Below are 22,251 nucleotides of genomic sequence, written 5' to 3'. Positions count from 1 at the left end.
GGAGGAGGGCACAGAGAGCTGTCTCAGTTTGTCTGAGAGAAGGTCAGGTATGATGGTATTGAAGGCCGAGCTGAAGTCCACAAATAAGATCCTTGCATAATTCCCAGGTTTGTCGAGGTGTTGCAGGATGTAATGCAGTCCCATATTGACAGCGTCATCCACAGACCTGTTTGCTCTATAGGCAAACTGAAGAGGATCCAGCAAGGGTCTAGTGATGTCCTTCAGGTAGGCCAGGACCAGTCTCTCAAGTGACTTCATGACCACAGACGTGAGTGCGACAGGTCTGTAGTCATTAAGTCCAGTGATTTTGGGCTTTTTGGGGACGGGAATGATGGTGGAGCGTTTGAAGCAGCGGGGAACTTCACACAGCTCCAGAGATCTGTTGAAGATTTGTGTAAAGATGGGGGGCCAATTGGTCAGCACAGACTTTTAGACAGGCAGGTGAAATACCGTCTGGTCCTGAAGCTTTCCTAGATTTCTGTTTTCTGAAGACCCGGTTCACATCCTCTACACAGACTTTAAACGCAGGTAGAATGGTGGGGGAGGGAGTAAGGGGGGTTGCAGGGGGGGAAGGTGAATGTGTGAAGTGCAGATCAGAGCGGGTGTTGGGTGTCAGTCTGGCCTTTTCAAATCTGCAGTAGAACACATTGAGATCGTCAGCCAGTTGTTGATTCTCCACAGACTGTGGGGGTGGTGTCTTGTACATGGTGATGTTCCTCAGACCAGTCCATACCGACGCCGGATCGTTGGCTGAAAGTTATTTTTTCAACTTCTCAGAGTAGTTCTTTTTAGCCACTCTGATCTCCTTTGTTAGTCTGTTCCTGGCCTGGTTATACAAGATTTTATCCCCACTTCTGTAAGCGTCCTCTTTGGCCTGACGAAGTTGTTTGAGTTTCCCAGTAAACCACGGTTTATCATTATTGAATGATAAGAATGTCCTGGTGGGGATGCATATATCCTCACAGAAACTGATATATGATGTTACAGTCTCTGTGAGTTCATCCAGATCGGTGGCAGCGGCTTCAAAAACACTCCAATCAGTGAGGTCAAAACAAGCTTTTAAATCTTGCTCTGCTTCATTAGTCCATCTCTTAACAGTTCTTAATACAGGCTTCGAAGATTTGAGTTTTTGCCTATAGGTCAGTATGAGATGAACCAAACAGTGATCAGAGAGCCCCAGAGCTGCCCGTGGGACAGAGTGATATGCATCTTTAATTATTGTGTAACAATGATCCAATATATTACTGTCTCTGGTGGGACATGTAACGTGCTGTCTGTATTTTGGCAGTTCGCGGGAGAGATTTGCTTTATTAAAATCTCCAAGAATGATTAAAAAAGAGTCCGGGTACCTTTGCTCTGTTTCAGATATTTGTTCAGCCAGCTGTTGCATCGCGGCGCTCACGCACGCGTCCGGAGGCACGTACACATTCACGAGAATGAAGGAGGAAAACTCGCGGGGTGAATAGAACGGCTTACAGTTTATGAAGAAGGCCTCCAAATTAGGAGAACACATCTTCTTCAGAGTTGTTACATCTGAACACCAACCTTCATTTATGTAGAAACATAGTCCACCACCTCTCGTTTTCCCCGTTAGCTCCGTGATGCGGTCTGATCTGAACAGCTGATATCCCGGCAAATGAAGCATGTTATCCGGGATGTTTTCACTCAGCCAGGTTTCAGTGAAGCACAATGCAGCAGAGTTTGTAAAGTCCTTATTTGTGTGGGTGAGGAGAAGTAGTTCATCCATTTTGTTAGGAAGGGATCGGAGATTCGCTAGATGAATGCTTGGGAGCGCAGTTCGGAAGCCGCGTTCGCGGAGTTTAACCAGCGCGCCGGCGCGCTTCCCTCTTTTCCGTTTGAGCGCGCGTTTGACTAGGACCGCTGCCCCTCCGACCAATACATCCAACAAAGCGTCTGAATAATCAAAAACCGGGAAAAAATTTCATATCATATCATAAATATGCAAATTAAGATGTGATGTCACCTGCCGCCACAAGTCTCTCAAAATCCTGTGGGAAACACTAATATATCAATAACTTAACAATACATTGTAACACACTTACTTCATCAACTTTTGAATCACTATTTTAACCTAATAGCTGAGATTTCTACATTTATTATGTGACAATTTCCAATTTAAGATTTTATTCACATCTTTATATTTAACCTCAAAATCAGTATTTATAAAAAACTTAATGTTCTTTTGCATAAAGGAAAATAAAGCATATTTTAGAGCCATTAAAGTCTCTTTGCATTTTGAGTTCATTTTCATCCAATGAATGATATCTTAATGGTTATACAAATATTTTTTTCTTTTATATTGTCATGAAACATGACCCAGGCACTTTATGAAATGAGTTCTTGTGGTGAGAATGTAAAATCTTTGTGGTTATTTCAGCAATACTGTAGTGAAAACTTTTAATTGTGGAGTTTTAAACCAGTAAATGGCTGGAGGAAGCATATTAAAGGAGTGGTTGATTTGCAGATATTGTTTATGCTCAAACGGCAACATCACACACTAAAAATCGCAAAGTTGCGGCGCTGAAAGTTAAATGAAAACTGAGATGGCGTCTTTTAAAATTCTGGCAGTTTAACCCCCTGGGGTCGAAGCCTGCGCCAGTGTGGTCCATCTCATATTTTCTTTATGACCGTGAAAAGAACTAATAATACTCCGTCAGTTTTGATCGTACAGATAAGAATATGGTATCGTTTGAAACTGCAAAGGGTCTACTTTTGTTTGTGTATAGTCATAACAAAACGATATGCTTTTGTACAATAAAGAAGATAAACAGGGTGCGTTCTCTACCGTCTGTCACCTCTCTTCACAGACACGTAAATAAAACATGAATCTCTGCGAATACTTTCCTCAAAGACATGAGAAAAAGATGTATAGAAAGCTTGAAGTGTCTACTTTTAAATGAAGTAAGTCACGTCCAAAACAAATTCTCTGCTAAAGTAATCCGTGTGAAACCAACGCAATGTCCAGTTTTCGCGTCTCAACTCATTACATCTAATGATCAAAGCATTCATAAGAGAAGGGACTCTCTGTTTTAAAGGTAAATTATGTGAAAATGCCATTTTTTTTGGGTTTTGGTGTGTATGAGAGGGTATTTCAGTTGTACTACAAATAACTATTGCAAATACACAAAGTATATATTTTTTATTTAAATCAAGTGATTTTAAATACTCTGGCAAATCCTTGGATTTGAACTGTTACAGATTGGGAAGGGATGGCAGTGGGATGCTGTGGTGTTCATGAAGGAGTTGCTACTTGGGCGTTCGGTCAATGTCCACATTATAGTAAGTGAATTTACATTTACACCACTCCATGTATCAGCAGAACTCTAATCACTAAAATGTCAATTATCATGTGTTAACAAGCACTCTCCCCATAAACCTGTTGTTTTGCAGGAGCACCCAGAAGATCCATGTGGCTGTGTAAAGGCTGAGATAACAGTGGATGGAATGGCGCTTAGCAAGATAATGGTGCATCACCAATATGCCAGTTTTGATCCTGCCATCAGCAGCCGGGAGGTCTGATCAGTGGATATTAGTATAGTTGTTTTGCTTATGTAAGGTGTAGATATTGACACTGTGTTTATGTGCAGGATTATGTGGTTAAGCCTCCTGTCCCTGATTTGGATGATTGGGACCTAAACACAGAGGTAGACGTTTCATTTCTGTTGACATCATACAATTCCTGAATTTCTGGTTAAATTATTTTCGTATAACTTACTCTGTTTGCTTACTAAATGTCAGAGCTGGTTTAGTAGCAATATGTTGTGTTTTCAGGGGTTGGAGGAGCCCCGGACTGTATTAGGTGTTTATAAAGAACTCCAGATTCCTAAAGCAAGAAAACTTTTCCCTGTCAGGGTCAAGCATATCCGCACCCCAAATGAGGTATGTGAGCTGATTAGGGATGGACGATATGGCCAAAATTTAGATCACAATATATTTCTTAATTTCTGTCAATATGATATATGAAATCAGTCAAATAATAAGACTGTCAGACTAACCTTATTAATATTAATGTCTTTAACTTAAATTAAGTCAAGTCACCTTTATTTATATAGCGCTTTTAACGATACAGATTGTGTCAAAGCACTTAACCGTATCAGATTGGAGAATAGAGTGTCAGTAATGTATGAAAATAAGATTAAACACTCAATTTTCAGTTAAGGCATTTCATTATTGAATTCAGAGATGTCATCGTCTAGCTCAGACAATTACAACATAGGCTGATGGTTATTATAGATTTAAACAAGTTCTTCAGCCAGGATAAAAATATTAAGTTCTTAGAGTTGCTGCAGAAAATAGAAAAAAAGAGTGAGCAACAGCAGAAACATTGCTGGAGATGGGCTTATTGAAAATGCAAATTCATTCTCTGCCAGCAGGAGGCGCTTCAAAATCAAAATTTGGAGTGGCAGAAACAGAGGTTTCCCCGGTAACTGCTGTAAACAAAGCAGCTCTGCTGAGGTTGTGGCCAGAGCCGTTGAGAAACAGAGTTGCGACACGCGTTGATCTCGCCGCCGCGCGGTCACGTGGTTCATGGAGCTCTCAATCAAGGCTGCCAACTCTCACACATTCAGCGTGAGACTCACGCAATTGACACAATTCTCACGCTCTCACGCCACACCCCCCTTTTCTCACGCAGACTCGTGCAGCAGTGAGGAAAAAAAAATTGTGCCGCATGATCTCGCAAAGCAATGCGCAGAGAGACCAGACAGACAGTGTAGTGAGTTTTTTGTGACAATTGTGAGTGAAATACACAATTTATTCCCATAAACTGTGTAGTCAGCCGTTCTCCCTCCCATCTGCACCGTGTGAATTGTGAACGCAGGCAGGTCAGTGAGTTACAGGGTGCCCCGTGTCTCCGTCCAGTTTAGGCTAGTAGCTAATATGCTGTTATAGTTTATATAGAATTAAGTTAGCATTAGCAGAGTTGTTTGTTTTGCAGCACTGAGCAGTTATTTTACATAACTTTATCATAAAAAAACATGACAAATATCTGGATATGCCTAGTAGTTAATGTTAATTATTGTTTTCTAAGAACAGAATGTCAAGTCAATGACAGCCCATATTTAAATGATTTTATTTATATATCAATCACAACTCATCAATCATGTCCAGATATTTGACTGGTGGTGGTGTCAGTATGGATAAATTAGAATTTTCTGTTATAGGATGTTATCTAAATAATCACATCACATGTTAATCCTATTTCTGTAAAATGTTTGTGAAAATTAAATGTAATGTAAATCTCCCAAGAAATTCTGTACAGATACCAAATACTTTGACAATCAATATATACCTAATAGAGAAACACGATCTATGAAAGTGCGTATCTATACCACAAATTAATTACTAGTGCCATTTATACACCAAAAATGTTTTTTGCATGCATATGCTACGTACTGTAAACCCCTTGGTTAGGATTAGGGGTGCGGAGTGCGTGCCTATTACACCCCATAAAGTGCGTATCATATGCACACGAAAACTGCGTATCATAAGCACTACAGATACAATTCGTGGTATTCGCACTTTCATGAGATCGGACTGAGCAAACACATTTACGTTGTGGCAACGTCTGCGCGAAATTCAACAACTGAGAGACGACATTCTGACAATACATGTTTTATGCTAAATATCCCCCATTTAGCATGTTATGTTTTGAGGTTAATTTTTAATTAGTCAGATGTTAGATAATTATAGCCTATACTTTTTAAATATTGTTTATCCTTATTATTATTTAATTGGCCTAACAGTAAATTAGAAACAAAACACCTGCAAGTGTACACTTAGAGTAAAAATGACAGAAGGTTACGTTATTTCAACTTTATTAAAACTGCATATGGCAATCAATTTGCACTTCCAAAAGTCATACATTTGTGGAAAAAAACGAAATAAACAAATATACAAATTTATTTTAAGAATAATAAAATAAAACAAAAAGCAAAGGCAGATCAGACCATTTAATGAACAAAACCGGGTTCTGTACATGCAGACATGTATAAATAGTTTAGCAACACAGTATGAACTTTTTAAAGTTTAAAGTTTGAGTTCCAGAGAAATTTGTGACTGTTACACCTGTTCGACCACAGCAAAGTTACGTAATTGGTAAGTTTTTATCTTACTGCTGTGCTGATAGGGCCGCTGCGCCTACATGTATTTGTTTACCGTTTCAAGCAATCATTAAAAACAACATATTGCAAAAATTGTATTTATTTGCCGTGAGAAAATACAACATATTGCAAAAATGGTATTTATTTGCTGTGAGAAAATACAACATATTGCAAAAATGGTATTTATTTGCTGTGAGAAATAGAGTGGACCTCGGGTTCGGGCTTAACATGTAAATGTATTTGTCGGGTCGGGTTAAATGATCGCGGGTACGGGCCGGGTTCGGGCTTCAGTTTAAAGCCCGTGCAGACCTCTAATACCTAATACACTTCTGCTACTGCAATGATTTTGTGTTTGTATTTTTTCCACACCAAGCCACGCCCCTCCATAAGCCCCTCCCCCACAACCAAGCTCCGCCCCCACAATCTCACTCTAAGATGAACTCAAAAGTTGGCAGCCCTGCTCTCAATAGTTCCAAACAACTCCGAGCTGTCCTTAGGTTTGAATGGGATTAATCGGGTCAGACAACAACAGCGGGTATACTTGCAGCATTTTCCGGCAAATATTAACACAAAACGTCCATTGATTAATTCGTTTAATACACTGATAGTAGCATTTTGTCTGGAGTTTAATGGAAATAACATTGAGTTTTTCTTGTTTAACTATGGAGTAAAAACATAGTACAATGCAACACACAGGATAAGGCGGTTACATTTCTTTGTATGCGAAGTATAAATAGTGTAAACTTATACTTAATAAAGATTGGAGACTTAAGGCATGACTTCATGTGTTTTTGTTACACTTATTCCTGTGGATGTGCAGAACAATGATGAAATAAATTATGCTTATTTAAAGAGTATAAGAAATCTAATTAGTATGTAAAATGTGTTATTGTATTAATATATATTTCTTCATCTATGGTCATCTATTATTCACATTTTAATACAATATTATGTTAAAATATAAGATACAATATGCATACACAAGTGAATATCAATGAATGCTAGAAATGGTTTTAGCCATTTAAAAAAAAAACATCTAAAGACATATTTTTCGCCACCATCTGACCAATTAATACTAGCACTTACCTATTCTATTTATTTATATTTATTTTAAAAAAAAAATCATTGCTATGTGAACTGTGCTAGACTGAGACTTGTCACAGCACTTGTATTTTGTTGCTCTTTCGTTGGTCTGTTTGCTTCTACATTGTAAGTCGCTTTGGATAAAAGTGTCTGCTAAATGACTAAATGTGATTGAAAAAAAAATTAAATTTAAGTTTTGCAAATACTTCAAAATAAAGGCAACCAACTGTATTCATCAAAATATTTTATTATATACTATATCCACGTTATCTAACTGCATAATAGCATATACTGCCTATTATCTAAAAATAAACATTAACTATAGCGCGTTTCATAAAATACAACTACTGGTCAGATTTCCGAGAGGTAAACTAATGCGTTAAAATGGCAAAAATGCTGTAATTTCCTCAACTTTCTGGCGACTGCTTGAGAAGCACTGAAATGAATGGGCTTCAGTGCTGAAACTATCGGTTGTTTGGAACTATTGGCTGCTCCATGACACGCTTTACTTCAGGAACGTTCCTATGGGAGTGTCGCAACTCTGTTTCTCAACGGCTCTGGTTGTGGCTAGAAGGGATCATCTCCAACCAGAAACTAAGAGTGAAATTTTATTTCCTAACTATTAGATTGTTTTATTAAAGTCTACACCTACCCCAACCCTAAACCTACTCCTTACAATAATGAAAAAATGGTAATTATTGTACAGTGTGACCCAAATTACGCTCCATTGATGTGCGCATGCCCAGTAGCGGCATACGTATCCCTTCTAGCCTTAAGCTTCTGGTGATGAACACTACTGTATCACCATAAAATAAAAATGCCATTGAAACTATTCAAAAGACAGTCAGATACATTCATATAAAACACCTGAGCTGTGTTTTGATTTTGAAATGCAATGCTCATGTTTATTCAACAAAGTCAACCGCCACAAATAAATCAATGTATGGGAAACACTGGTAATGTATATTGAAATAACGGAAAAGTTTAAAAATCATATCACCGTTATTGAAAAAAGAAATTAGAGGTGTGTGTGTGTGCGCGCATGTTTATGTGGTTTATGAGGACACAAATTTGTATAATGACATGGGTATGACGGAGGTATTACAATATGAAGGTGGTTTATGAGGACACTGCCTATGTCCCCGTAATTCAAAAGGCTTAAAAAACATACTAAATGGTGTTTTTTTTTTTTTTTTTTTTTTTTTTTTTTTTTTTTTTTTTTTTTTTTTTTTTTGAAAATCTGAAAATGCACAAAGTCTCCTGTGAGGGCTAAGTTTAGGTGTAGGGTTGGTGTAGGGCAATAGCACACACAGTTTGTTCAGTATAAAAACCATTACACCTATGGCGAGTCCCCATAAACCACAAAAACCTGTGTGTGTGTGTATATATATTTATTTATTTATTTATTTATTTATTTAACACACACATACAGTGGTGTGAAAAAATGTTGGCCCCCTTCCTGATTTTTTTTTTTTAATTGTTTTGCATGTTTGGCACAGTTTAATGTTTCAGATCATCAAACTAATTTAAATATTAATCAAAGATAACACAAGTGAACACAACATGCAGTTTTTAAATGAAGGGGGTTTTTTTTATGAAGAGAAAACAAAATCCAAACCCACATGGCCCTGTGAAAAAGCGTTTTCACACATCAAAATTACCCCAAGAGCGCAGCGACGACTCATCCAAGAGGTCACAAAAGACCCCACAACAACATCTAAAGAACTGCAGGCCTCACTTGCCTCAGTTAAGGTCAGTGTTCATGAGTTCCAAGACGAAGCTTGGTCTCAGTTTTGCCAGAAAACATCTTGATGATCCCCAAGATTTTTGGGAAAATACTGTGGACTGACTAGACAAAAGTTGAACTTTTTGGAAGGTGTGTGTCCCATTACATCTGGTGTAAAAGTAACACAGCATTTCAGAAAAAGAACATCATACCAACAGTAAAATATGGTGGTGGTAGTGTGATGGTCTGGGGCTGTTTTGCTGCTTCAGGACCTGGAAGACTTGCTGTGATTAAATGGAACCATGAATTCAGCTGTTTACCAAAAAATCCTGAAGGACAATGTCTGGCCATCTGTTCGTGACCTCAAGCTGAAGCGAACTTGGGTTCTGCAGCAGGACAATGATCCAAAACACACCAGCAAATCCACCTCTGAATGGCTGAAGAAAAACAAAATGAAGACTTTGGAGTGGCCTAGTCAAAGTCCTGACCTGAATCCTATTGAGATGCTGTGGCATGACCTTAAAAAGCCGGTTCATGCTCAAACCCTCCAATGTGGCTGAATTACAACAATTCTGCCAAGATGAGTGGGCCAAAATTCCTCCACAGCGCTGTAACAGACTCATTGCAAGTTATCGTAAATGCTTGATTGCAGTTGTTGCTGCTAAGGGTGGCCCAACCAGTTATTCGGTTTAGGGGGCAAGCACTTTTTCACACAGGGCCATGTGGGTTTGGATTTTGTTTTCCCTTCATAATAAAAAAACTTCATTCAAAAACTGCATGTTGTGTTTACTTGTTATTTTTGATATTTAAATTTGTTTGATGATCTGAAACATTAAAGTATGACAAACATGCAAAAAAATAAGAAATCAGGAAGGGGGCCAACACTTTTTCACACCACTGCGTATATATGTTATTGAATAATTGTCCAGCCCTAGAGCTGATTGGTCTGTTACATGAATTTTGTAGGCAAGAATGGTAAATTGCTGTCTATAGATAGATAGATAGATAGATAGATAGCTGTTTAGTTGTACTTATGTGCATACAAGTACACACCTGTTGTGCCATCAGCCTATTTCACAGTGTGGTTTCTTGGCCTTGAAATATGGCATACTGCCCCAATGAAAGCCAAAGACATTACCAGTCTTTTTATAGACCCTTGAACTTGGCAAATTTTATGCCATCAGCCCATTTCGTGTCATGATTTCTCCACTACCACAGAGGATTGGACATTAGGACATTAGGCCTTGATATTAAAGGTACTACTGTAAGAGAAGCCAATTTTGAGCAGGTAGATCTTTGTCATCACTGCTATCTTACTACGAATAAAACGATAGCATGGAAGCACATGAATTAACAAAGGAAATAGGTTCTATAAAAGTAGAAAATTTAATGCACAAGCATGCAAAACATTCCCATGCACATGAATAGTTTCTTGAGGGTACAAAAAAGTTTCTTGTCTGCATGTAAAAGTGTATATTTTATTTCTTTATTTTAGCACCTTTGTATGTTGTATCTTCGAGAAAATCAATGAAAAAAAAAATGTAAAGAAATAAAATTTACAGGTGACTGTATTATATACCAAATATAAGGCTGAAAATAATGCTCCATGAACCAATTATGTTAAATGTGGTCTGAATATCCACCGAGAGGTTTGGAAATTTGAGTCTGGAAAAGTGGAATTTTGAAATGGAAAATGTGTAGGAACCCTGTATATAGCACAGCTGACACAGGAGTCGCTCTCTGTTGATCAACACAGTAAATCTGTGTGACCAACTTGAAGCCGTTGTGACTTTCTTTTGCAACGATTACAACGGTAAATGTGTCCACACTTTTACTATCTCTTGCTTTCATTTGAATCTAATGTGTGCTTGCAGGTGTTCCTGTGTGTGTTGGATAAGACTCTGTGCAAACAGGAGCAGGAAGAGAGTTTGGAGGAAGCTCTTGAGTGTGTGAATGAGAGTATAGAAAATCTGAGCCTGCTGACAGACTTCCCCATTGGTGCTTATATTTGTCATTTGATTATGGTTCATTTCAGTGAATGCAAACACCTCTGTGGTATTTTGTTTGTATACATGCCTATTTTATCAAATCTATTCCAGAAACTTTGAGACCAATGCTGCGTCCCGATTCGCATACTATGCGTCCTAAATAGTATTCGAAAATAGAATTAGTATGTCCCAAATCATAGTATGTTTAAAAAAAAGTATGCCAAAGATTCCCGGATGGTCTACTACTTCCGGTTAGAATTCGAAGTGCAGATCGATGCGGCTAATATTGCCCACAATACATTGCGCGGTGGACGAGGATCAGATTAGAACTACCAACAATCATAAAGTATTAAACTACAAACATGGTGGATATGCGCGACCGACGGTCAAGTAGATAAAGGGATTTGATCTATAATCAGTGTCTAACCTTTATTAAAAAATATTAATTTAATGTTATCCACATTATTTCATCTGCAGCAACACTGAACTTTTATAGTGATACATTTGGTCATTAACTTTTAACTGCATCATTATGCAAACACATGAGCAGAGTTCTCGACATGAAAGACCCGCGATGTGCCTCTTAATTTCTTTCCAATACGGTAGGAAATTAAATTAAACTAAATGTGGATGATTTTAACTGACGAGATGATTGACGGGACAGTTTAAACAGCGACAGGATGCACGTAACTAAGCAACAGAGCATCCATTAAAGAAGCAGCTATGATGAAGTAGTATGTCCCAAAGCGTGCCTAATATTCTGCTACATACTCAAAAGTATGTACTTTTTCTTCACAAAAAGAGTATACTTTTAGGGCATAGTATAAGTAGCCGAATTGGGATGCAGCACAAATGTTTTTCATTCTCTGCCTGTGGCCCTACAGAGGCTAAATGGCTTGGAGAATAGATGGATGTTTTTAATTGTGTTTGTGTGCAGAGTGTCCCTGTCTGGCTGAGTACAGCGATGGTAAATATTATCGTGCGAAGCTACTGGGTTTTTCTCAACTCACTCCTTCTTTGAAGCTTCTTGTGAGACATGTGGATTTTGGTTCGGATGACATCTTACCAACACAAAAGTGAGACCATAAAGATTAATCCGCTATTTATATTTTAATACTTTGTGAGTCATTTTCATTCTTGTAGAAATATAAAAAATATTTGGTTTTGAATTTTTGCAAAAAATATTTTAGAGCCAGACAAAAAAAAAATTACACTTAAATTACATTACAAAAATTTTTACACTTAAAATTCTTTCATATATCCCTATTTTTGTTCTTGGCATTTTTAAAGCATTAAAACCAAATAACACATCCAAAAACATATTCTGTCACTGCAGATTGCGGCAACTCCCTGCATCCCTTCATCATTTCCCATGTGCAGCAGTTTATGTCAAGTTAGCAGGCTTCAAACCGACAAACGTGTGTTTGGAGTCGGAGAGGATACCTTACCGGCCTGAGTGGAGTATGAGAGCCATGATGGAGATGATCGACCTGTTGAACGGAGAGCTCACTGCAGTGGTCACTGTACGCCTCATTCGTAGTTGGGGAAATGTCTGCCTTTACACCAGGCATAACATGCAATTTTGAAAATCTGCTCATGAGCTGATTGCTCTTGATAGCTTTTAAACGTTAGAGTAGATCTGACAACTCAATGAAGGTGAAAATAAAAGTTGAATTGAACTTTTAATGCAATTGGCCATTTATATACTAACCAGGACAAACACTGTTGTAAAGGGGACCAAATTGTCATATAACGCTTAGTAACAATGCAAAACACTTTTTCTATTCAAAGCAGTTGCATGAAAATGTATGTGAAACGATCCAAATGTGCAATTTCAGGCAACTGAACCACAGCTGACTGTGCTGTTATACAATGCGGAAGGGATACTCGTCCACATACCTCTTGTGGAGAAAGGCCTCGCTCATTATGCATAAATCTTGTAAAGGTAAGTGTGAAAGTAAATTTAATTAAATTAAAGGAAACTTTTTAAACGGTTTTTTTCTGTTTCTGTAGGTTGTGCCCATGATGCTGTAGATCGTCAGATTTCATAGAAGCTTCCGAGACGGCAAAACATTCTCATTTTTTGTTCAAGCACTTAGGGTTTTATGCTACTTTTGTGTGCAGGCATTTTATGCTAAAACATTTAGCCAGTTTTGTTTGTGCAGCTATGCCTAATTTTATGTTAAATATTTTTGTTCAGGTTCAAAGCTGCTTCAATGTAACAAATGTTAATATTTAATGTCTCTGTATGTTGAGCAGAGCTGAAGTAAAACTGTTGTCAACCCTGACTTGCTCAAGTTCTTCATACCAAATCATAACTGACTTTTTGGGTGTTATCAATCATAGACCAATCGATGCACTTTTATCCTCAGACCACTACCAGAAGTATCCTGCAGAACCTTTTCACAATTCACCAGCTTTAAATCGTCGTCCTTTAAGTACCTTAAACGTGAATGAAATGCACTATTGCTGAAAGTATTGTACACCCCCTTCTAATGAACATGTTTGACTACTTTAGTAATTTCTATGCGTACAAATCTTAATGTTTAAGCATATAATGATATTCTACGGAATTGTGTGCTTGTAATTTTATAGCAACAGTTTAGACAGGACCCTTTTCTATTCTAACATGACAGTGCCTCTGTGTATAAGGCACGGTTCAAAAAGATATGATTGATTCAGTCAGTGTGGAAGAACTTGACTGGTCTGCAGAAAGCCTAGTCCTGATCCCAGCTGAACACCTCTGGTGTGACTTTATATGCAGACCTTGAGCCACAAACTCATCACCAATGACTTGTACATAAGGGTACTGTCATTTTAGACACGTCCAAAACGGTTGCAACAGAGATGGAAATACAATTTTTAAATACATGAATTATGTTTCCATCTTTGTTGCCACAGTTTTGTTAGTGGCTTTTTCTGTTCTAAAGAAGGGGGTGTCAATACTTTTGTCCTTATAGTGTCTATACAAGTCATTGGTGTTTGGTGACGAGTTTTTGGCTCAAGGTCTGCATTTAAAGTCACACCAGAGGTGTTCAGCTGGGATCAGGACTAGGCTTTCTGCAGACCAGTCAAGTTCTTCCACACTGACTGAATTAATCATTTCTTTTTGAACCGTGCCTTATACACAGAGGCACTGTCATGTAAGAATAGAAAAGGGTCCTATAACTGTTGCTATAAAATTAGAAGCACACAATTCCGTAGAATATCATTATATGCTTAAACATTAAGATTTGTACTCATAGAAATTACTAAAGTAGTCAAACATGTTCATTAGAAGGGGGTGTTCCAATACTTTTGGCAATATAGTGCATGTCCATATTCTCTCTGAGGAATTATATGAATGATGGTAATCCACCATACCGTACAGTTCATCTAATGGCATCAAGCCTATTTTACCTCTCTAAAATTATCATTTAAAACTATTAATTACCTTTTCATGTAACTCTGTTAAACAACATACAAAAATTTATTTTTTTACAGAAATTACACTACAAATAAATAGTTGACATTTACACAATGCAGATATTCTTTCACAATTTCATTCAAGTCCATTTGTTTTCCTTTCATTTAAAATAAAACTATTTTGGGTCTTTCATGCCTTAGTATCCATAATGACATGACCCTGTGCATCTTTTAACCGCACACGTCCTGTTGGGTATTGTGTCTCTTGCCGTCCATCTGAGTAAACTGTTTTAACCGTACCATCTGGATACTCCCGTCTTTTGAAATCTGCAGTGTGGATCTCTCGCTGACCTGTGTTAAACTGGATCTCCTTACTGCCATCCCTGAAAGCAGAATAAAAATGGTGTGACTTTAAGGTGACTCTTTATTATAACACATTGGGGTTGAGGGCTATGAGTTTACTCACGGATTCAGCTGTATTATTGTTCCATCTGTGAGAACACTTTCCTCTCTTCCATCAGGATAAAGTGTCTTGATCGTCTGATCAGGGAAAATTATTTCCTTACGTCCATCAGGGAAATGTTTCTCTGAGAAAAGACAGTGGAAGATTAAGACTTGAAATTTTAGTAGGCAAAATTTTATTTTGAAAGAAATTCAGGCCCACCTGTTTGATTGTTAGGAAACTGAAGCACTTCCATCCCATCTGGATAGGTAATGTGTGTGGTCTGAGCTTCTGCATAGTAATAAATCTAAAGAAAAAAAGATACTAATTATGACTTCCTGATTTTAAATTCACTAATTTTCAATAGCTAGTTCAAAGTCTAAATCTCTTTATAATAAAAACCTTTGCACAACTTAAACATTTAATTCCAGAATATAAAATAGTGGAATGTTTTTACATATTAACAACTGATCCATTACACTGGTGCAACGTCATCATAAGAATACTTTCATAATTTCAGAGTGTATTCCTTACCACTCTTTGATCAGGCATTGTATGTTTCACATCCCCATTAAAAAACATGACTTTGACTGTCTGCCCATCTGCAGAAAGCTCTTTCCTCGTGCCATTTGGAAAAACAACAAGTCGGCCTCCATCAGGAAACACCTTCTCAATCTGAAACATACATGAATATTTGATTTTAGACCCTGGATTCCATTTGAAAGAGGACATATTGATCATTTATGTAATGGAAGCATAATTTCTTAATTGATGGGAGTTTCCATGGCTCAGTTTTGTTTAAAATGGCATTCCCTTCCATCTGGAATTTGTTGAAGCTTTGAGTTGGAGCTAAAGAGTACCTTATCTGACTGTGAGACCTCTTCCTGTTCCTTCTCTGATTGTTCAATGGCAGAGAGCGAGTTATTTAGTGGAGCATCATGGTTCATCTCAGTCGTAACTAGTCTGCCCGAACACTGGCTTTCCACTGGACTTGGCTCATATTTGAAGCTGATATTCTCTTTCATTTGTTCAGGGAAAAAAGCTGTGGTGAATTAATTGAGAGTCATGTTACGTGGCAATCAATGTAAGAACACACACACATATAAAAAATACATTTTTATGGTTGGAGCCACAAAAAGAATGCATTAGTGATCTTGATGAATAATAATTATGATAATACCAGAGTTTGTGAGAGGGATCTGTGTCTCTGGACTTCCCTTTCTGTTGCTGTTGTTGTTTTTTGAACTCTGAGAGGGACTCTAAACACAAAAACATACCAAGACAGTGTGAACTATTGCACACATTTATAGGCATGTTTGTAAGTTATTAAAATAACCGATTTAGGTTAGTTGAGTTTTTTAAGGGCTTATATACACTGCTGTTCAAAAGTTTGGGATCAGTAAGATTTTTAACGGAGTCTCTTATGCTCATTAAGGCTGTATTGATTTGACAAAAATACAGAAAAAAAGTGATTGTGAAATATTATTGCAATTTCTAATATTGGTTTGCCATTTTAATATACTTTCAAATAGAATTTATTTCTGTGATGCAGCACTGAATTTATCAGCCATTAATCCAGTCTTCAGTGTCACATGATCCTTCAGAAATTTTAATATGCTGATTTATTATCAGTGTTGAAACGGTTGTGCTGCTCAATATTTTTTGGAACCTCTAATAATTTTTTTCTTTGATGAATAAAAAGTTAAAAAGAACAAAATTAATTAAAAACAGAAATATTTTCTAATAATATAAGTTTATTACTAATAATAATCAAAGTCTTTAATATCACTTTTATCCACTGAATACATCCTTGCTGAATAGAAGTAATAATTTCTTTAAAAAAAGAAAAAAAAATTACCAACTCAAAACTTTTGACTAGTAGAGTTTACTGTAACACAAAATTTCCATTTTGAATAAACACTGTTCTTTTTAACTTTTTAAATCAAAGAATGCTGAAAAAATATCACTGGTCCGAAAAAATATTAAGCAGCACAACTGTTTGTAACATTGATTATAAATCAGTATATTAAAGAATCATTTATGAAAATTCAGCTTTGCTTCACATGAATAAATTATACTTTAAAGTATATTAAAATAGAAAACTTATTTTAAATTGCAATAACATTTCACAAGATTACAAATTTTTATTTTTGATCAAATAGATACAGCCCTGATGAGCACAAGAAACCTAAATTAAAAATCGTACTGATCCCAAACTTTTGAACGGCAGTGTATGTTTAAACAGATGGGTGCAAAAATCTTTCAGACTTGCCACTCCTACTCTTACCCTGGAATCTGTACGTTTGGATCCACTACTAGTTTTATTGCTAGACGCAGAGAACCTTCCTTTTTCCTTCTCTTTCTCAGCGCTCTTCCACACACTGAGGCGCAGTTTCTCCAGTGTCCGCACTTGGTCTCTGAGGGACGCGTTCTCTGCATTCAGAGCATCTACCTGCTGTCGGAGACGGCTCTGTGTGTTGCTCCAACGAGTCTCTCGTTTGCGCAGATCCTCCTGGAGTACATTTAACTGCTGCTTTAGAGCCTGATACAGACATAAACAGTCACATTTAAAACACATAAAACAACTAATTATAATAAGCAAAATCGATAGTGTCCATATGATACTTTTCCAAGAGACGATAATAAATCCTGACCTGGATTTCATCTCGTTCTTGTTTATCAGGTCTTGCTCTCACAGTTGCTGCATGCTTTTCAAAAAGCTTCCTTTCACGCTGCAATTTCTTGTGTTCCTCCCTTTTAAAGTCCTCCATTTTTGCAATTTCCTCCATCCTCTTCTTTTCAAATTCAGCCTTTTCTTTTCTGTATGGGAAAAAATGTTATTTAAATAGATTTCAGATCATATGTTTTCGGCATGACAAATAACTGTACATTCATATTGCTAAGGCATGTTCAATTTACCTGTGAACAGTAGAGAAATATATCAAAATACACAGAGTATTTGAACAAGAAAGATAAGGAACAATACTTGAGATTATCTCTTGTGTCCTGGTTTTCCTGCTTTAGTTTGGCCAGTGCTGCATTCTCAGATTTGAACCTTTCAATCTCAGTTTCCAGCTCCACCAAACGCTCACGAAGAAGTCTTGATTGAGCTGAACCGAGATAAACAGGAAAATAGAGGATTCGATGCAGAGAATCACACTTGCTGATACTGATAAGCAGAAAATTATATTAAATTAAATTTACAACCAATAACTGATAAATGGTTTATATTAAAATTCTATACTATTTTAAATAGATAAAATAAAACACTAAAACAATTATTTTAAATTCTACAAATGAATTGCAGTAAACAAACAATATAGTACCAATATATCATGCATCCCTAGCAAAAACATTTTTTTTTTTTTTAAATCAAATAAGCACATTCGATTCTGTATGTTACCTGCTCCTTCTTCACTGGGCACACTCTGTGGTTCCTGAACCTGCACCACTGTTACCGGAGGAGAAGGTTTAGGCTTGAGCGCTGGAAACAGCTTTGATACCAACTGGCATGTCGGTGGGGCTTCTTTACGATTTCCAACTGCATGTGAACTGCCACATGCTGGTTTTACCCCCTTAGAGAAAGCAACCTTCCTTTTCAAAGCTCTTTCTGATGGGGATTCCTCTGCAGGACAACAGGACTCCTCCTCAGGTTCATTCCAGGTATCATCATCATCAAACTCTAACTGGGCCCTTGATTCTATGAGGGTAGAGTCTCCATTGGTACTCAAACTCCTCTCATCCTCCTCTGGAGTGCTGGCACCATCCCTGTCTTGATAGGTGCGTTTATTGTAAGGCAGAGTGGTAGGCACTTGAAAGCAGTGGGTTATGGGTGGATTGGGAAGCGGTTGCAACCCTGAATTACTACTCAATGAGTTGTCATCCAACTTTTCATCAGTTTCCTCTTCGGAGAACCCTCTCTGTTCTTTCGGTCCTATGCTAATGATGTCTCTCTGTATCACAGTGTTTGTAGGAGGAACTGGTGCACTAGGACCCATCATGGGTTCAGGAGTTACTGCGGGACCTTGACCACGGCTAGGTAGTGCAGATTGACTGGTCGCTTTGATGGGTGTGGAGGAGAGACGCCTGCGGTCTCTCTGAAGGAGAGTGCTAATGAAGGATGAGTTGCTGGAGAAGGATATTTCATCCGCTGCTCGTTCCAGCAACTCAAACTCTCCGAGTTCAACACACTCACGCTGGTGATCTTGTTCCCAGCGCTGTCTCCGCTCTGTGAACCACACCTCAAATGAGTTTTCTGCAACACGTGCATTATCCTCCACACCACTACATTCTCCTTCCTTATTGCGGTCTGCTGTGGTGACACTGTTGATCTTCTGCTTGGACGAGGGATCAGGTTTTTGTTGGAATTGAGCTGAGATGGGGCTCATATTCTCACTCTGGTGTCCAACAAGAACACAAGGTTGCACGGTCATCTTGGTGACTGGTGCTGTGGTTTTATTTTGAGGAATATTCTCTTTGTTGAGCACAGCAGTCTTACGTTGGATCACAGGATGTGTGGATTTTAAGCCTTCGGTTTTGTTTTTGACAGAGTTCTTGTTGGACCTCATGTTCAGGTGTTGGGAAACTTTTGGATTTGGACATGAGGGGTTAGGTGGACTTTTTCTGTGTGGTGGTACAGTGGCTTTTCCCCTGGTGAACCTGGCCAGACCTTCTCCTCGTTTAAGAAAAGGTCTTTTCACCTTCGCGCTTTCAGCCAGAGTACTCTACATAAGTGAAAATGAAAAAAGACGATAAGAAGATGAACCGTGAAGAAAGATGAGGCCAATCCAAGAAAAAAAGCTACAAAAATGCTATTAATATTACACTTATCATAATTTGTTTGGTCAAATGTCTATATAAGAAAAGGTGCTTATAAAATATAGCAAAAACTCATAATTCTTGGTTGTTTTGTACCTCAGTTTTGATGGTATTTATTACTGATTCCAAACATCATTGACATTTTCTCTTCAGTCTTCAGCTAGACACATCATTCTCAACATGAAAAACATTCATTCATGCTAAGGTTTCTACAGTAAGTAACCTTGTTCTGTAACTGACCTTGCCCATCAGTTTCTGGTCTTCCATCTTGAGCTGCTCATCCAGTATTTCTTCAAATGTTCTCCCACCAAACCCTGATTTGATAGGTCTAAAATGGACACACACTTAACACATTAATCAGACTGACACAGTGCAGTTGTCCATTGCATTGTATTCAATCTTACAGTTTTGAAGTTTACCTGTCTTGTGGCTCTGAGTCACACACTTTTCTGTACATAGTTTGATCTTCAATAGTGGACTGAAGTGATTCTTCATAATTACGATCACTGTCATCATGTCCACTGTTCATCTCCACCACATTTTGTTCCTGGTTCCACCCAGTGATCTCTAGAGTGGCATATGAAGAGAGCCAGTCAAATCTCAACCTGTCTTACTGGTTGTCAACCATATGAAGTGAAGTTTAGCCCTCCCAATCTTATGTATATTTATAGTGTAATAAAATGCTTTAACACCATGTACTAAATAAGATCTCTTTGTGTACAGATGAATGACACATGTACCATAAATCACATACCTGCAGTATTCTGTGGTTTTCCCAGAAGTCTTAGTGGTTCATGTTGTAGTCTAAGCAGCTGTTCCTGCTGGTGAGCTTTTAGCTGCTCTTGCATGCGATGTTGCATTTGCTTCAGCTGGACAAATAAATAAGCCGTTAGATTACTATCAAAACTAAACATTAAACATTTGAATAACTCTTGCTTAAAATGCAATAATAAAGAAATGCATTCTTAATAAGAAATCAACATAATTGTGATAAAGCGTAAAATACCATAATACTTTTCTAATAAAACATCCTTATATCTGACATATGAGATTAAATTAACCCTGATTAAAATACCCAAGAAGAAAACAAGCAGAAAATGAAATAAAGCAAGATCATTTCAAAAGTAATATTAACCGAGGTCCCCAACCCACCTGTTCAAGCTTAGCTATTAATGGCAGATCCCGTGTATTTCTTAAAACATCTTGGATACTCTGCATCTCACTGTTTAAAGATGCATCAAACAGCTCAGTTTCTTGTTTCTTGAGTGTCTTGCCACCTCCACCTGGACTGCACACATCCACGCTGGCACAGCTGCTGCTCCGGGAGAGGGGCAGCAGGGCAAACTGACAGCTGAAAGAGTCGTCTGGATCCTGAACCACCAGACTGCCGCTGCTCCGGACGGACCCGGAACTGGCTTCTCCGGGGGACCCTTGTAATATCACTCCAGCGTGGGAGCTGTCCGGCATCCACTGGGAAAGGAAGTGAAACTGCCCTTGCTGGAGTCCAGCTGGAGACGACATCATGATGATGCTGCTGACCTGGCTCAAACCCTGAAAAGGACGGTTCACAAATACACGTTAAAACTGTTAGTCATGTTAACTCCATTGTTTGGAGTTATTCAGACAGAGAGAAGAGAGATTAGAGTACTATATTGCTTTATGTAGAGGGGAGTGAGGTCAACTGTGCCACCTTTTACAGTAATATTTCCTGCATTTAAATTAAAATTATCATTAGATGAGCCATATAGTTTTAGAATATTTAAGATACATTTTACCCCAGCGTTTAGGAAATTTACTTTGCGTCTCACGTGCATCTCTGTATATCATGTGACCACAAAAGAAAGGGCTCATAATAATGTGCAGTTTGCGAGGTTAAATGGGTGACGCATCTTACCCCCCAAACATTTCACTTTCAACATTGACTACAACAAATATGTTATCATTAGGTACACTGTAAAGTGAAAGTTTCATGGATTTAATAAATAAACTGCTCCTACAGACTTGTCCCAAGAGCATCGAGTTGATTAGAGGTCATTTAACTGTACAAGACTGTTAGAGATGGGCTATAACTGTATTACAATTAAAATACCAAGCATCTTAGTTTATTCTTTTACGTAATTAAAAAAAACGCTCTGTTTCAGGTAAACAACACACTCAAGTAAACGATGTCTGTCTGTTAATAACGTTAAGTTACTTCTGAAGCAGCTGCATTTGACGTTAATGGAAACCACTGAACATAAATAAACTGAAATGACAGACTAGCTGTGTCCATAAGTCCAGTAAGTTATACTGTCTGGGTAACGTTAGGTTTTAATACCGTGAATGTGTCCGTCAATTATTTAACAGTATTTTAGGAAACAGCAAGATTGTCATCGTTTTCAAATATAAAGCCAGATTTCGATGCAATATCATTTTTTTGATGAAGTGAATGCGCCATACCTTAGGTTGGGTTGCCGGGTATTTAAATATTTCAGCAGTTGACGTCTGAACTTCGGTAAGTTTCGAACGATACCGCCATAACAAAGCGTAGCCCGCGAGACTGACGAATGAACTCGCAAGCACCGGTGCATGATGGGAGTTGTAGTCAGAAACCAAGTCCTATGCTCCCCCCCTCTGTCGTGGTTGCCAGGGATTCACAGCTGTGGTGAAGGCTTTAATATTATTATT

At 37.9% G+C, this 22,251-nt stretch overlaps 2 protein-coding genes across 3 annotated transcripts in view; one reads left to right on the top strand and one right to left on the bottom strand.

The window, feature by feature from the left end:
• Nucleotides 1–13,206, top strand: part of rnf17 (ring finger protein 17) — a 56,537-nt gene extending 43,331 nt beyond the window's left edge. For both annotated transcript variants that reach the window (XM_079426560.1, XM_079426559.1), the window contains exons 29-37: nt 3,220–3,300; nt 3,412–3,534; nt 3,609–3,665; nt 3,793–3,900; nt 10,806–10,929; nt 11,857–11,995; nt 12,256–12,442; nt 12,758–12,864; nt 12,933–13,206. In XM_079426560.1, coding sequence (XP_079282686.1) covers nt 3,220–3,300; nt 3,412–3,534; nt 3,609–3,665; nt 3,793–3,900; nt 10,806–10,929; nt 11,857–11,995; nt 12,256–12,442; nt 12,758–12,853 — 915 coding nt within the window. In that variant the 3' untranslated portion in view covers nt 12,854–12,864; nt 12,933–13,206. The remainder of the gene's footprint in view (nt 1–3,219; nt 3,301–3,411; nt 3,535–3,608; nt 3,666–3,792; nt 3,901–10,805; nt 10,930–11,856; nt 11,996–12,255; nt 12,443–12,757; nt 12,865–12,932) is intronic.
• A 1,160-nt stretch (nt 13,207–14,366) lies between these two features.
• On the bottom strand, nt 14,367–22,132 carry LOC306876552 (centrosomal P4.1-associated protein-like). The gene is made up of 15 exons (XM_079427835.1): nt 22,024–22,132; nt 20,737–21,135; nt 20,339–20,453; nt 20,004–20,151; nt 19,825–19,912; nt 18,170–19,490; nt 17,753–17,876; nt 17,421–17,586; nt 17,054–17,308; nt 15,947–16,025; nt 15,627–15,808; nt 15,301–15,441; nt 14,989–15,073; nt 14,791–14,911; nt 14,367–14,707 (listed from the first exon to the last, which is right to left on the bottom strand). Exons 2-15 carry the CDS (start codon nt 21,106–21,108, stop codon nt 14,515–14,517), a joined length of 3,390 nt encoding a protein of 1,129 aa, XP_079283961.1. The 5' UTR covers nt 21,109–21,135; nt 22,024–22,132; the 3' UTR covers nt 14,367–14,514.
• Nucleotides 22,133–22,251: the final 119 nt, after the last annotated feature.

This window comes from Barbus barbus (assembly GCF_936440315.1).
Source record: "Barbus barbus genome assembly, chromosome: 10".
Lineage (NCBI taxonomy): Eukaryota > Metazoa > Chordata > Actinopteri > Cypriniformes > Cyprinidae > Barbus > Barbus barbus.
The sequence above is the reverse complement of the archived record's forward strand: the minus strand, read 5'-3'. Positions and strand labels throughout refer to the sequence as shown.

Coding starts and splice junctions, on each gene's coding strand:
- LOC306876552 (XM_079427835.1), bottom strand. CDS start 21,108: ATGATGTCGTCTCCAGCTGGACTCCAGCAAGGGCAGTTTCACTTCCTT. Junction 19,491..19,824: donor ACCAGAAACTGATGGGCAAG/GTCAGTTACAGA, acceptor TCACTTATGTAG/AGTACTCTGGCTGAAAGCGC. Junction 17,877..18,169: donor GCCCAGTGAAGAAGGAGCAG/GTAACATACAGA, acceptor ATCTCGGTTCAG/CTCAATCAAGACTTCTTCGT.